Source organism: Montipora foliosa, chromosome 12 (assembly GCF_036669935.1).
Source record: "Montipora foliosa isolate CH-2021 chromosome 12, ASM3666993v2, whole genome shotgun sequence".
Classification (NCBI taxonomy): domain Eukaryota; kingdom Metazoa; phylum Cnidaria; class Anthozoa; order Scleractinia; family Acroporidae; genus Montipora; species Montipora foliosa.
In genome coordinates, this window is record NC_090880.1 from 29,125,249 (window position 1) to 29,140,248 (window position 15,000).

The window sequence follows — 15,000 nt, forward strand, 5'->3', positions numbered from 1 at the left end:
GGGCCAAGTTATTGTACGTAACACTTCAACGTTCCCTGAAACAAACGACTTTAATTTGAGTTAAGATATATACACAGGAAATTGTGGAACCTGAAAGAGTCCGAAAAATTTTTGGCTATAGGCTATAGGCAGGTCAAATAAACTAGTTAAAATGCTTTGATGGAAAATATTTTATATTACTCTATTTTAGATGCAAAGACGAGGATCAGAAAAAGTGCAAAATGATCGGAATAACTGATACTGTAAGACGTCTCACGTGGACTAGCGAGATGATTAAAGTTATTCTCATGGGCGCTGGACAATTTGCTCCGAGTTGATGTCCCTCTCCCATCACGAATAAGACTTTCAGGGGCCCTCAATTAAATTCCATTGGCCTCTGTAAATAACTGACTGTTTTTCTCTCTTCATTCGAGTTTTCTAAGCACTCCTATGTTTATTTGAAATGTTACTTCTCTTATACGGCCCTAGAAGCTACATTCTCTTGATATCAGTGTATCAAGAAAGGTTCTTTACGCATTTTTATTTGAGAAATAAATGTCCCGTTATCCAAGGCCAAGACTTCGGAAAATGGCATCAGCTATCAAATAATGACTTTTTAATGGTGCCATTTGCCGTCCCTTTTTCAGAGACAATTTGTTGGCCGCGAAATTCTCGGCTGGAGAATTCAGTGGTCATTCAACTGTATTGAACTCAGTACTGAACAACCTTTTTTTCCTGCAGGTGCTGCAAGATGACATTGACTCCCATGTTGAATCTGAAATGCGACTGCACCTTGATTTAGCCTGTGTTAAGTTGAGGGATACAGAAGAAGGACTACGCAATACTAAACAGCTGGTGAAGAAACTTGAAGAGAGGATAGATGCTCTTGAAAATAAGACCGGCGTATTTTTGAGGAAGATTCGCGGCTTCGATGAAATCTTGCAACAAGCTAAAACCGGCTACGAAGATGAGATAAAAAGTGCTCCATTTTATACAAGTGAATTTGGCTATAAGGTTAGAATGAGTTTGAATCCGAATGGTGTCGGCAAAGGGGAAAATACCCATCTGTCGATTTTCATTTATATCATGAAAGGTGATTATGATTCCATTTTACAATGGCCTTTTCGTAAACGAGTAACGTTTACATTGATCGAGCCAAAAGAAAATCCAGAGGACAGAAATAACATCTCTTCGATTGTGGTAAATCTAAATGAAGACGAATGGAACGCCAAACCGAGGACAGAGGAAAATAGTGTAGGCTGGGGATTTTCCAAATTCGTGTCACATGATAAACTTATGAAAAGTGGCTACATTTTAGACGATACCATTTTTATTGAAGCTAGAATCGTTTAAAAAGTTCTTTTAAGTAAATAAACAGAAACAAAACTTTTAAAAGTTAAACTTGAAAAAATCGGCAGGCTGTGGGAATTTAGTTAGTGCAAGTAACTGAACACCAACCTCGAACCCTGGCTGTCTCGCTTTTCCGGCTTTGTGATTTGTCAGGTGACCACCCAAAACTCAGAGAGGTTGGGAGGGGGGGAGGGCAGTTGTATAGAGAGCGCAGTTGCCGTTTTAGAAAAAGCATTAGCACTCGGTCGTAAAATTTATTTCTTTCTAGCGACAACTGGGCCTTGCAAAACCATTGAAAGGAATACCAAGGATAAACTGAAAAAAGAAACAGCAAGAATATCAAGAAACTTGGGCGATAAAAAGGACAAATTTGTATGCATTGTTTTAATCAAACGGACTCTTTAAGAAACCGTAACGGTCGTGTACTAATCAGAACGTAACTTTTCCTTGTAAAAGTTCTTTAAATTTGCTGACTTAATATTAAAGTGACTTAAGTTCACGTGAAGTTTTTTTTTCCCAACAGAAAGCAGATTTAAATAAATGATGCCTGGAAAAAGAAATAACTTTCTCTTTGTGTTGACTTTTCTGTTGGAAGAATGTGATGAAAAGTACTAGTTTGTTAAGTTGATTTGGAGCGAAAAGTGCAAAACAATTTCTTGTTTTCTTCCGCAACGCTTCTTTACCTCACTTTTGAAAATATTTAGCCGGTTCTTTCGAGACAAATACAAACAGAGACGAGGACGTCGTATGTCCCTGGTGGTCACGTGACGAGGTCCAATCGGAAACAAGGTCGGAGATCGCTAATTTTTTGCTTTGAGAATGAGCGGTTAAAAAATTGTCGCGTTCTAAACCAGTTTCATATCAACGAGTGCACGTATTCCGTGCGGAAAGATTGACGATGTCTACAATGCTCCAAACAACAATTTTTTTTGAAGTGTGAAAAAGTGCTAGCTTCAGAGAACTCTCTTTTTGGCATACTATTTAAAGGAGCTCTGTCACGGAAGTGTAGTTCATTTTGTGCACTTTTACCAATTAATCCCCCCTACTCGCTATGCAAATTAACGTTAACCCAGATTTTACTATCTGTGTGCTGTTATCGCTTGCCCACAAAACCAAAAATAGGTCCGCAATGCGTACATGTGTGGCTTACGAAATTAAGCTGCTTTGATGGGGGAGGTTACAAATTAAAAGGATCTGTTTTGTCATTGAGTTTCTATTAGTAGAGCTTGTATCTGATTACGGTTAGTTTTCAATATTGTTCCTCTCAATCAATACAATAAGATAATTGACATACATCCGTCCTGAAATGCTTATTTTCAAGATGAGGGTTATTGGGTAAAGTTTTATGGAGGTGTCATTTTGACAACAGAGGTTGCGCATGTAACCTGAGGATTTAAGGAACTGAAAAAATGTCAGCATCATGTCCTATAGTGGGCTTATAGATTCAGTCATGATTTTGTTTACGCAACCAAGTGGAATTGAGTTCTGAGTTTGTCCAGGGCAAGTGTTGTGAAGTCAACTCCAGGGAAGCATTCCGTATGAATGCTTTTGGCATTTTGTGTACCAGTGCAAGAGCACAACACTTTGCAGAAGGGCTGGGACATACAGGAAATGATGTAACCTTTGCTAGAAGCCACATTGGGAGCTTGATTTGGTTTGAATGTACGTCTAATTTTTGACAATATATGCATGTAAAGTATCATAATGCTAAATTTTCAATAAAGAAACACAGAATAATTTAGTTGATGTAAGTGGCTACTGGGTTGCAAGTGGAGGAATTTGGGAAAAAAAGATAGACGCATAACAATATCTGAACACAAGCAATATTTTAATAAATCATATGTTGAGTAGTGCTTATTAACATTGCTAATAATTTTAAGCCAATAAGATTAACAATTTTACCTGGAGGTTTTAAGAAAAAGTTCAACAGAATTCAATGTACAGGGAAGTTCATGATGGTATCATATGACTTTAAATACCAGAATCGTTGAAGTTTTCTTATTATGGACCTTGTAATTTTATGTCAGTGTGTTTACCAAGTTCAAGCTATGTGGAAACATGAAATGAATAGATGAACTTGACATCATGCAAAGTGCTAATCTACTGTACAAAAAGGTCCAAAATAAACATTGTGAGCAAGTGTAGTACACAAATTGGGTAAATCAAAACACTACTTCATTCCATATTTTGTATTGTCCAACAACTTGTTTCAATGTTGGTAAATAAAAGACATTCATGTAAAGCATCATAATTGAAACGCGACAAAGCATCTTTTGTTTTAAGGAAATTGTCATGAAAGCCGATTCTTGATCGGTATTGTTCAACAGAGATTCCCATGTTACTTACTTCTGACGAAATCGTGGGCTAGCAGACTCTTGTCAACTGTGTGTGGATGATTCGTCCAATTCGATTCAACACCAACATTGAGCAATGACAACACAAGCACAGGAGAGTCTCTTTTGCTTTCAAGTAACTTCAGAGCCTTTCAAATACTTTCAGAAACTTTCAGATACTCAAGCAGGTCTGTTGAGCAGATTGAAGCCGTTAAATGTTGGCTTGCGAGAGTCAATAATGACTCGTAAGTTTTCATGTGACGCAACCTGTACCAAAGGTCCAGACCGTGAATTGAAATGTTGCCCTGTGAGAGCACAACTCCTCGCTGTAATCCGAACTTAGAAGACAAGCCGACTGTAGGGAAGCCGGCGTGTAAAATTCAAGCAGCAAAGAAGAACGAATAACTAGATAAAAAACGATCTTCGACAACACGCTGTATTACACCCACAAAATGGCCGCTTTCTGAAGCTTAGAAGTTTACGTACTTAGCCGAGCGTAGACTGGGGCCTGTCTTCGACGAAAGTAAACCACGTGACAGCCACTCTGTTCACCGTGACAAATGCAGGAATAAATATCTTGGGCCATGGCATTGAGTGGTTTACACTTCGTGTAAGCCACACAAAAATACGGCCTACCAAACCTCGCTTTCATGTATTAGAACCTAGGTAGTATGGCAAGCCGTTTATTTAAAGAATTGAACATATATATCTAAGATTAAATTTTGCTACAAACTGCTTGCCATTCTTAGGTCGTTCCGCGTGTCCGCCATTTTTGAATACGGTGTATGGATTTGTGCATTATGACGTACGTACAAAAACCGCAGATTCTCGCTCGCAAACCACAGACGGGAGATCTTTAGTCCGCTTGGATTTTAAGTTTTTCCTCTTGCTGTAGATTTCATCCCTTTTCTCTCTTCGAGTAAATTTAACAATTAGTCGGTCTTTCACTTTCTTCGTTGGTGGTAAACGATGAGCGATCGATATATCGTTTACGTCGAGATCTACTCCCATAATTTCAGACATCTCTTTCACCAGAAACGCTGGGTTGTCGTTAGGTACGACTTGACCTCCACACTATAACCATCGTTGCGGAGCTTGTTTATGTCTTCCTCGATCTCTTGAATTTGGCTTTTCACCCCTTGGTTGTGTTCTTTTAAGTTCTTGATCGTCAATATCACAGTGTCGTATTGCTTTTGCTTTGAAATAAAATTTTGGGACTTTTCAATTTCTTCAAACCTTTTGTTGAGGTCGAGCAGACGAGCCTTTAAAGCGAGTCGATTTCCTTGCGGATTTCCTTTCGGATATTAGGCAGAAATTCTTGTGTCCACAGCTCTTTTAAACTTTCCACAGTAAAAATCATTCTCGAAGTTTTAATTTTATATAGTTAACCCCCCCGGGGGGGGGGGGGGAATCCCATATGAAACAGACGGGGATGATCGTCGGAAATTTTGAATTTAACCCCTAAAGGAGACCAATCTAGGCGTAGCTTAAGCAAATTTTGACCCCTAAAAGAGACCGTTTGAAAACACAAAAATACGGCACGCAATGAGTTTTAATGATAAAAAGGCATAATCATCGAATGCTTTTATATAAAAAGAAAATTTTAAAGGAGATTTGACTTCTGTTCCTCTTCGCGTAATTCTGTGTTACTTCGCGGAACCCTAAACGAGACCTTGGTGGCATAAAATATTGGAGCTTTGCCCGGAACACCCTAAGCGAGACCAAAATCTAAAATTTACACCCCAAAGCGAGACGACGAGCATCCCCGTCTGTTTCCCCCCCCCCCCCCCCCCCGGGAGTTAACCTCTGTAAAAAACTCTGTATAAACTCACACCCGACCTTCACCTTCCTACAACAACTTTGTACATAACAGAGTATGATTGTGGGAGTACTAAAACCTCAAAGACCTGCTCCAAAGATCAGATCTACAAAGAACTAGTATATGAAGATGACGCTTTTGTATTGGTCGAAGTCATAGTGGAGCTTGACAAGTTTGCTTAGATCTAGTCCCTTGTTTAAATCTCTCGAAGTTATAAAATTTTTGGATCTAGTAACTTTTTATTTAGCAACCTTGATGTATCGATATCATAACCAATTACTACCACCTGTCTTTATTTCTTTCTTCACTAAAATAACACAGATCCATAACTATAATACAAGGCTTGCTGCAAAACAGTCTCACCGGTATCTCCCAAAAGCAAGAACAAATTACGGAATATTCAATATCAGATTCCAAGGCCCATTAGTTTGGAATTCCATTAACGAAGATATTTTAAAATCATCTCCATTGTTTTTGTTTAAAAAGAAAATGAAACAGCAATTTATCAAAGATTACTAGACCTCTATACATCGATTTTGTAATTTTAAGATATGAAATAAAAAATACTCTTTTGAAATAATAATACTCTTTTGAAACGTAAGAATTTTCGTCGCTTTAATATACTGGTAGTTTACTTAACTCTATTTATCTCTATTTCTGTGTGTATCTATGTTTGTTTGTTCTTGTGTCCCTGACCTGAACATTTTGTAACATCTTTTCTTTTAACTGGCTGCCCGGCCTTTTTCAACTTTTAGGTTATTCGGGCAGCCAGCATCCCTATTATCTGTACTATTGTTATTATTGTCATGATAATTATTGAACAATTGTTATTAGTTTATTGTAACTATAGGGTGAAATAAAGTATTGTTGTTGTTGTTGTTCTACATGTAGATGGTAGTTTGACAGAAGAAAAGATTTGTTTACATGTAACTGCTGGGGCATATCACTTATGAATTCCCTATGGAAGAGGAGCATTAAACAGCTGCCTCGAGGCAGAAGGTAGACTGCTCACAATCCCCTATTTTTCAGTTTGATCCTCGGGATCGAGCACAAACTTTCGCCATCTTTGTTTTTAAAAGCGAGCGCGAATTGGGGAGAGCGATATAACTATCGAGTGGGTGGGGGGAGTGGAGGGGTTTTTTTTTTTCCTGCCAAAACCCCTCCACTCCCCCCACCCATTCGATAGTTATATCGCTCTCCCCAGTTCGCACTCGCTTTTAAAAACAAAGATGGCGAAAGTTTGTGCTCGATCCCGACGATCAAACGGAAAAATAGGGGACTGTGAACAGTCTAGGCAGAAGGAGATTGAAATGGTTTGCTTGAGCAGAATCATCGTACTTTACATTAAAGTGATTGGACTCTCAGAGTTTTTAGAAAACAGTAGCGGCTCGAAAACCCTTGGATTTTTCTCATTTAAACAAGAACTTAACCTATGGATTTCCTCATGTTTCTCATCGCTCATTTCATACCTCCAAAGCGCAATAGCTCTGTAAAAACAATTTCCATCTCCTCTGACAACGACTTCACCTTTGAGGAGGTATATTTAAAGACGCCATAATTCGAACGAAAGACGTAACTAATAAGAAAACAGCCTAGACACACTAAAAAGGCTTCATTGGGTTATTTCCTCCAGATTTGTACCTGATTTTGTAGTATTTCGAGACCATGACGAGATGTCAATTTCACAACATTAAAATTAAACCTAAAATAGGGATCCTCACGCGAGCCAATCTCGTACCCAGAGTCCTCGGGCTTCTTGGCCAGCGGGTGAGCGCCTGGAGAGACTCTGGGATAATCGATTTGAACTATATTTTTGATTGGCCGCTTGCGTAACAGTGGCAGTCCGACAGGAAGTCGGTAAGTAATTCGGAAGCCCCAGAATTTGGAGGGAGATTCAAAATCTAAAACTAGTTTCAGTGCTGTTTGATTTTTTCTAGCTCAGAAATATATAAATCACAAAAATAATAAAACGACGAGATTTGAATTATGTCTTATACCGCACGGGAATTTCCCACGCTGCTAAAAAGTGATTAATGTTGCTGTTGCGAAGGTACCGTGGGAAAACATTACATCAGTCTCTTTGAGAAGAGATCCGTGGAATAAGGTCTTGTCGAAGCCATTCAGAATTACGGAAACATCAAATTGTAGAAGAAGAGGACATTTGTGTCGTTTCCACAAAAAAATTGTCGATCGTGTTGCTTGCACGAGGGCATTCCCATTGCATTCTGAACGATGGAATGTACGCTGAAACACTAAAAATACACTCACCGAAAGCGTCAGAGATTTCATCTTCACTTGCTCTTACAGCAAGCCAATGATCATTTCTCCGGTTTCTTTGTGTGTAAGGCTAAAATTCTTGTTTCTCGAACAATTTAAACCCGCCATTTCTACTGTTTACGGTTTTCTCTTTCCTGCTTCCGTTTAAACTCAAGCATACGTAATAAGACCGGAACCCACGTTTTCTGGGAAAATGGAGTCGATTATCCCAGAGTCTCTCCGGGCGCTCACCCGCTGGCCAAAAAGCCCGAGGACTCTGGGTACGAGATTGCACGCGAGCAAGGTTAATCCGAGTGAATTTTATGTCATATTTCACGGTTATTCAAACAAAAACTTACACTTGCCGCATATCAACATTGCCCAAATCGACTTCTGATAAATCTGTGTCGAAAAGAGCGTTGATCTCTATTCAAAATCGTTTTTTCGACGTCGAAGTAAGTTTCCGCCATGCATGTTCTTTACAGCGAATAGGTGCCAGTGTTTGCTCCCCTGGCGATCCCAGAACCCTTTGCGTATAAACAGGCATCCGATTCTTGCACATCATGGCGGAAGCTGAAGCGAACCCTTTACCTAGCGGCTACGATGACAAGTTTGTAGATGCCGTGGAAGACGATTTCCACTGTCCAATATGTCAGCTTGTGTTAAAGGAGGCTGTTCAGACGGGGGTGTGCGGTCATCGATTCTGCAGACAGTGTCTTGAGCGACATTTCACTAGGTAATTCGCGTCTTAAACTTAATAGCGAGTTGTAGTTTGTAATGTTCATCTTAGTAGCGGAAAGATAAGCGTGGCCTCTACTTGAGAAAATAATAGATAATACCATTGAGGATGTAACTTTTAACAAAAACACGACACTCGTAAGGTTTAAAATCATTTCTCGGCGGATACGTACGTTTGCCATGTTCAGATGTGAATAGAATAGAACATGGTATACTGTGGTATAAACAAAAAAGAAAGTGCAATGATAGTGACAGGAATAAGGAAAATTTATGACACTAATAAATTAAAATCTCTTGGAATAACAAAGGGCCGCTGCTCGGATGGAGGAAGCGGCCATTTTATTCCTCTTTGACCGTGTACCGAATCGTAACGATACACTTCCTCTTCTCACAGAAAACACGATAAATGCGCGTTTCTATAATCAAAACTAAAAAAATAAGGAATTATCAAGCCTTTTGAGATTTTTCTCAAATTTTTAGTTTGATAAGGTTTTTCGTCTTGTGATAAAATAAGGTTGAATTTCTGAGCTTTTGCGTGACACGATATTAAAATTGCGGTTGAGAATGCTATCACATAGGTTATCCGCTGAAATTTTACAATCTGAACCAGAGAGGTATCCAGAGTGCGTCATTGCGTCCTGGGACGCACTCGTTTTCCTTTTAGACGCATAGAATATCGAACAAAGGGTCCAGTTGGACGCAGAAAAAAATTGAATCTTTATGCAAATTACGAACGCCAGGAAAAACATGCGAACGGCGTATTTCACAAGGAAATTGAACATTGCCATTTCTCACATCGGAGAAATGATCGAGTTCCTGAAATTTCAAGGTGAGCTGTTATTTTCGGATTTTTGTAGTCGAATAATTTCATTTTGTCAACCATTATGTCCAGCTTCATCGTGAATTCGCACGTGTTGCGTGACATGATCTGAGCTGTTTTTTGTGTGAGACAATCGGCGGCACTTTCAATCTGCCGCCAGTCAGTGATAATAAAACATTTCAGTCGAAGTTCAGTTTGTTGCATGCTTTTCAAGTGAATTCCAAGCATTAGTTCGCTTATTGTGAGTGAAATGACGGAGAATCCAAAGGCAAAGTATATAAATTTGCGTAATTTTTTAATCGCTTCGTGACTATTTCAACGTTTTTAATATGACAAGGGTGTGGTATTTCCTCAAAGATGACACCAGTCGGAACGGTACTCCATTTTAGGAGAAAAAATAAAATTTATCCTCAAGTGCTGACGTTCTTCATAAAACCAAAAACTTGGCTATTTCACGTTGTTGATTTGCTGACGACGGCAACGAAATGGACAAAAGTGAAAAGCGCACGTGCAGGGCGTGCAAAGCTATTGTTTTTACCCACTAAATATGCAAATTCGTGACGTTCTCGTTGCCGTCGCCGTTGTCGTTGCTTAAGCTCCCTATTAATTCCGGGCGCGCACGTGTCATTGTCTTGGTTCTTGTTTTGCACGTAATTTGTCTGTTTTCCAAATTATGCATCTTTTCTTCGGAGTGAGTGAGTGAACAGTCATTGTATGAGAATAAGTACTCACATCGATGTTTATGAGCTCCCTCAGAAGACGACTACTGGCTTTTTATAGCAAAACTCGATGACATATGTTTTTGCTAGCTTCCGGCTGTGATATTTGTGCCCCTAAGAGGGACACAAACATGATGTCTCCATACAAAGCCTTATAAATTTGAGTAAAACATTTCTTCGAATATCTCCCGCACGAAACATCGCACAGACCTGAACCTTTGCGAGACTGTTCGAATATTCATCTTCTTTTATCTATTTGATTCTTGACTTTATTTGTTCAGTGGTTTTGATGATGATGTGACAGTGAAAACCGGCAATTGTTCTTCCATTATTCGATTCTCACGTAACAAAAACTTTAATTCACGTCACGCAACTCCCGGTCACGCCGGTGGGAAGGGCGCTAATCACGAGCAAGTTTCGTGTCTATTTTTACTCGTAGGGTTGTGGTTGAGGTTTTATATTCAACTTTGTTATTTAAATTTTAGTTTTACACCTTTAAATGAACTAATGCTCATTCTGTGCAACGTGATAAAATGAAAATAAACTACTTCTTCTACTTGATAAACAGACAGGAGCGTGATAGACAAGAGCCAAAGTGTCCTTTGGACAATATCGTCCTGAATCGTGATAAAGTAAGTGGCTTCTGTTTAAAAACAAGTGTATTGATTGTTTGATACCCTTAACAAGGTAACAAACAGTACTTGTATTTTGGGAGTTGTCGGTATTAAGAGTGAGTCCACGAGAGCACCAGGCAGTGCTGCTACATGCCATCTCACTGAATTCCATGAAACTCTGCCAGTTTAAAGGGTCTACCCCAAAACTGAAAACTACAACCTGGTTTGTGTTTTGGATCTTTCAGGGGGGGGGGGGGGGGAGATAGGCCACCCCCCTGGATTTATCAGCTTTTACCATGGAAATTGCTTCAAATTGGGCAAAATATATGAAGCTCTCAGCACAACTGAATTTGACCTATTGATTTGAGGGTATACACACATATTGATACATCCTTAGTAAACACAAGGAACAAGTGTCAGTCAGTTTGATTGACGGCTTGTCAATCAACCGAGGCAAATAAGTGAGTGCGTTGTGATACACTTTGAAAAATTCAAATATTTGATGATTTTGAAGTCAAATATCTCCCGTTGCCAAAAAGCCTCAACAGTAATTTTTATGCCCCTTTGTAGTCCATTATTTCGTCTCTTAATAACATCAAAAACATTTTTGGGCACTCCCCTTTTTTCGGTTCAGATGCCACTTATAAACAGCACATAAACGCGTTTCTTTCAACTTCACTTGTCACACAATTCTTCGCGGCCACTCTGGCAGACAAACCCAAATGTTCGAGCTTCTTATACGAAAAATTCATCAAGGAGGGTAAGAAATAATAAAAACTTTTGATATTTTGAGAAGACATCGAAGATTCACGTTAAAAAAAGAGATGCGTGTCACCAAAATATCGATGGCAAATTCGCGATATTTCTGTTTCGAGGTTGCTATTTTAGAGATTTTGCTTCTCAAAATCAGCTAATTGCTATTGTACGACATAAAACATTCACAATTGCTTTATTTAACTGTTTAGTTTCGTAACTGGGTTTTCACAGTTTCCCAGCTGGGGGAATTTCAGGGTCACATGTCAAGTGCTTGTTGACAAGCAAATTCCAGTGCACAATAACCTCGCCTTGTACAGAAAATAAAAGGAAGAGAAAATCTGCCAACTAGCATATACGGGAAAGCCAGACGATCTAATAAATTCGTAATTTAAGCTTGCGGGAAAGAAGATTAGGATCGATAGGGTTGTTGTCGCTTAACATCATCGAACATTTCATAACATTCCACGTGCGTAACGCTTAGAGAATGTAGCGTGACCTGATTAACCTCTATTTACATTGCAACAACTTTCTCATCCACTCCGCTAGATAACATCATGAAGTTTGTATTGATGTGTTTTTTCCCATACTTGACTGTAAACTATACAAGAACTCAATTTTAACCATATCTCCACCCCTTTCCGGTGTCATTTTGTTTTGTATTGCTGCTTTGAACGCATCTGTTGTTATTTTTGAAAGCCGGTGAAACTTAAGACTTGATGCCGACAAGTGTTATGATTATATTCCAGGAACCGCGAAAACATGCGCAAACGTTTTAGAGAAAAGAAAAAAAAATCAAGCCTGATAAATCTGCTGTTAACTCCTGAAGGGAAACCTATGCCAGTAAAAGATAACCAATTCCAGCCCTACATCATTTAAACTCAGCCTAAAGCCGAGCCCTCTAAGCTGTTAGACCCTGAAATTAAAATCACATAATCGCCAATCAAAGAATTCACACTTCCGGCAAAAGTATTCACTCCCTCACTTCGGCAACTGCCTTGATCGCATTCCGTCGGTCATTTCAAGTACGCATTCAAATTGTGAGATTTGCGATAGCTCAGTTATCGTGTTCATTTACCAGCCTCTGTGGAAACAAATGTGATATTTCTTCGCGCTGGCCAGGACGGCAGCAACTTGTACCCCTGAGTTCATGCGTAGACAACATAAAAGAACATCTGAGAGACGTCAAAGTATAACAAACGAGCGTTGCATCTGAGAAGGAGCTTATTCTGGCTCGCGTTGGTTTATTTGATGATTCTGACGGCCGCGATTTCACAATATGCCCCAAACATGGAGCAGAACTTGGAGTAAGATTCAGAACTACAACTAAGTGCCAGCATCCCTTACATGGAAATCAGAGACGAAACGTTGAGAGGGGGATAACACTCAAGATGGCAAAAGAAATCAAAGCAAAGTGGAACACTGTTGTCCCAGTTTGTGCAGGTATTTTAGATAAAGCTTTGCTATCTATAGATATTAAGAACCTAAGTTTGTAACACTTTTAACAGACTGGGGCAGTAGGTGCATCCACTACAATGACTGCATTAAAAATAATTCGATTCTGGAAAGCTGACACGAGCTCCAATAATGAAGAATTGGCACACTTACTTTGATTTGATTTGATTTAATTTAGCAATTTATTTTAATATATAATTGCTTGGCATATGCAGAAACTGTAGAGGTGCTCACACAGACAATATGGAAAAAGGCGAACTGGACTCTAATGTTACAACCTTGGCAACAGGATCGTTTGTGCCCTCTGAAACTCCAGTTCCAAGTGGGGAAGAGTCCATGGATCAGACTACAGGACCATCTGGAGAGCAGGGAACAGAAGAGATGCCTGAGACAGCTGAAGAGGAACTGGTGCTACCGCGTTTGCGCGTGCGATTTCAAGATGATTTTTTAAGTCAGGTAATAAAGACTACAGAAGATTGATCATGTGTTTACTCATTTGAATTTATAACTTTTGGTTTAAGATACGGTAGAATTTCAGTTGTTGTCTTCTAACCTTAACCATTGCTGCTATTGTTATCTTTGACTCATTCTTCCTCTTCCTCTTTTAATAATAGTAATAATAATAATAATAATAATAATAATAATAATAATAATAATAATAATATTATTATTATTATTATTATTATTATTATTATTTCACTCACTCACTTGGTCGCCCGTAGGCGGACGAGCACATGGCTCCTTCGACAAACAAGATATCTCATCAACGCTTGATGTTCCTGTGTCCCTCTTTAGCGTTGCGATGTAGTCCTGCTTGGGCCTGCCTCTCCCTCGACGTCCATGTGTTGGTTCCCATAACACTAAGCGCTGGGTACTGAGCTCAGAGTGTTTATAACGGTATTACTATTGTTATAATTATGACTATCTTTATTGTTGTTATTATTATCACTGTTACTATAATCTTTATAAGAGGGCTTTCACTCACGGGCTCAGTAACCTTCTTTTACCACCGGAACAAAAGAAAACATTTATATGATAATGGAGCTCAATTCCGGGAGGATTAGTTGGGGACTCATGGCGCCTCCTTTCCTTTGTTTGGGAGTACCAACCTGGCTGCCGTGACGTCACATGAAAACACTGTATAGGTAGAAATCGGCTTAGCGAGCCCATGACTATAGGAGCGAACAACTCCAACACTAAGCCACGCTTTGTCACGGCATTTTTACAGACCGATATATTTTTGGACTACCCTTTCCGCAAAAAAACAAAGGCAGTTCAGGTTCGGTGAAGCTATGACGTCAAGTCAGTTTTTATGTGATTGGTCATCGGGCTCCTGCAATGGGAGCGGGAGCGCAGCGGTCCATTGTCCAAGGAAAATTGGGTTTTCGGACGAAAATTTGTGCCTGGAGAATAGCACTGTTGTTCGCTGCTAGTCATGGGCTCCTGGCTTTGCTTATAGTTCGGGCGGAGATTAAGTTGCCTTCATTGTTATTTAAGTAGCCAAAAAGGGTTGTTTTGTTTTTCTGCAGCAAAGCGATCCGAATTCGGACATCTTGTCGTCATCATCCCAAGGGTCATCGGCAGAAGTAGAAACGTCTCGTGAGTGGCAACCCACCCCGCGAGTGGAACATCAGCTGCAATACCTCAACAGTTTCCTGCTAAAATCAACTGATGGCCCGATAAGTCCAGTTAGGTCTCAATGTAAGTCCGATGTTATGACTGTCTCATCGTCAACGCAGCGTTACTACTGAAAAAAAGCCCACCAAGCTGTTGAAACCACTCTAGAGGCTATTGCACCGGGGAATTCAAGCTAATTCATCGTGGTTGCTTCAGCAGGTTTTCACAAAGCACCAAAGCGGACGAGCAATCTCTGCTGCTTCCGAGGAGGAAAGTCTGGTATCTAGACTCGTGACCCTTTACAATGAAGCCAACTCTTGGTACACACAACAGCAGATTCTGTCCCTTTTCGCTAGCAACTACTCTAAGACAGAATTACTACAGCTGGTGCCGGGACTGACCAAGTTCAGGATTGACGAGGCCAGGACACATGCCTTTAAGACTAAGCCAGGACAACTCGTAGAGCCGCCAACCATCACTAGAACAAGGCTTGATCCCGCTAAGGTTGACCATTTCTTGGACTTTATATCCAGTCCTTCGTTTCTAC

General features: G+C 39.8%; 2 protein-coding genes across 3 annotated transcripts in view; both read left to right on the forward strand.

Annotated features, from left to right (window-relative positions):
- The window catches only part of LOC137979617 (TNF receptor-associated factor 4-like), a 17,568-nt gene extending 16,074 nt beyond the window's left edge, over positions 1–1,494 (forward strand). For both annotated transcript variants that reach the window (XM_068826925.1, XM_068826927.1), the window contains one exon: positions 721–1,494. In XM_068826925.1, the coding sequence (XP_068683026.1) occupies positions 721–1,332 (612 nt within the window). In that variant the 3' untranslated portion in view covers positions 1,333–1,494. The remainder of the gene's footprint in view (positions 1–720) is intronic.
- Positions 1,495–8,291: 6,797 nt separating this feature from the next.
- Positions 8,292–15,000, forward strand: part of LOC137979792 (TNF receptor-associated factor 6-like) — an 18,777-nt gene continuing 12,068 nt past the window's right edge. Inside the window, exons 1-2 of the mRNA XM_068827141.1 lie at positions 8,292–8,473; positions 10,583–10,646. Coding sequence (XP_068683242.1) covers positions 8,301–8,473; positions 10,583–10,646 — 237 coding nt within the window. The 5' untranslated portion in view covers positions 8,292–8,300. The remainder of the gene's footprint in view (positions 8,474–10,582; positions 10,647–15,000) is intronic.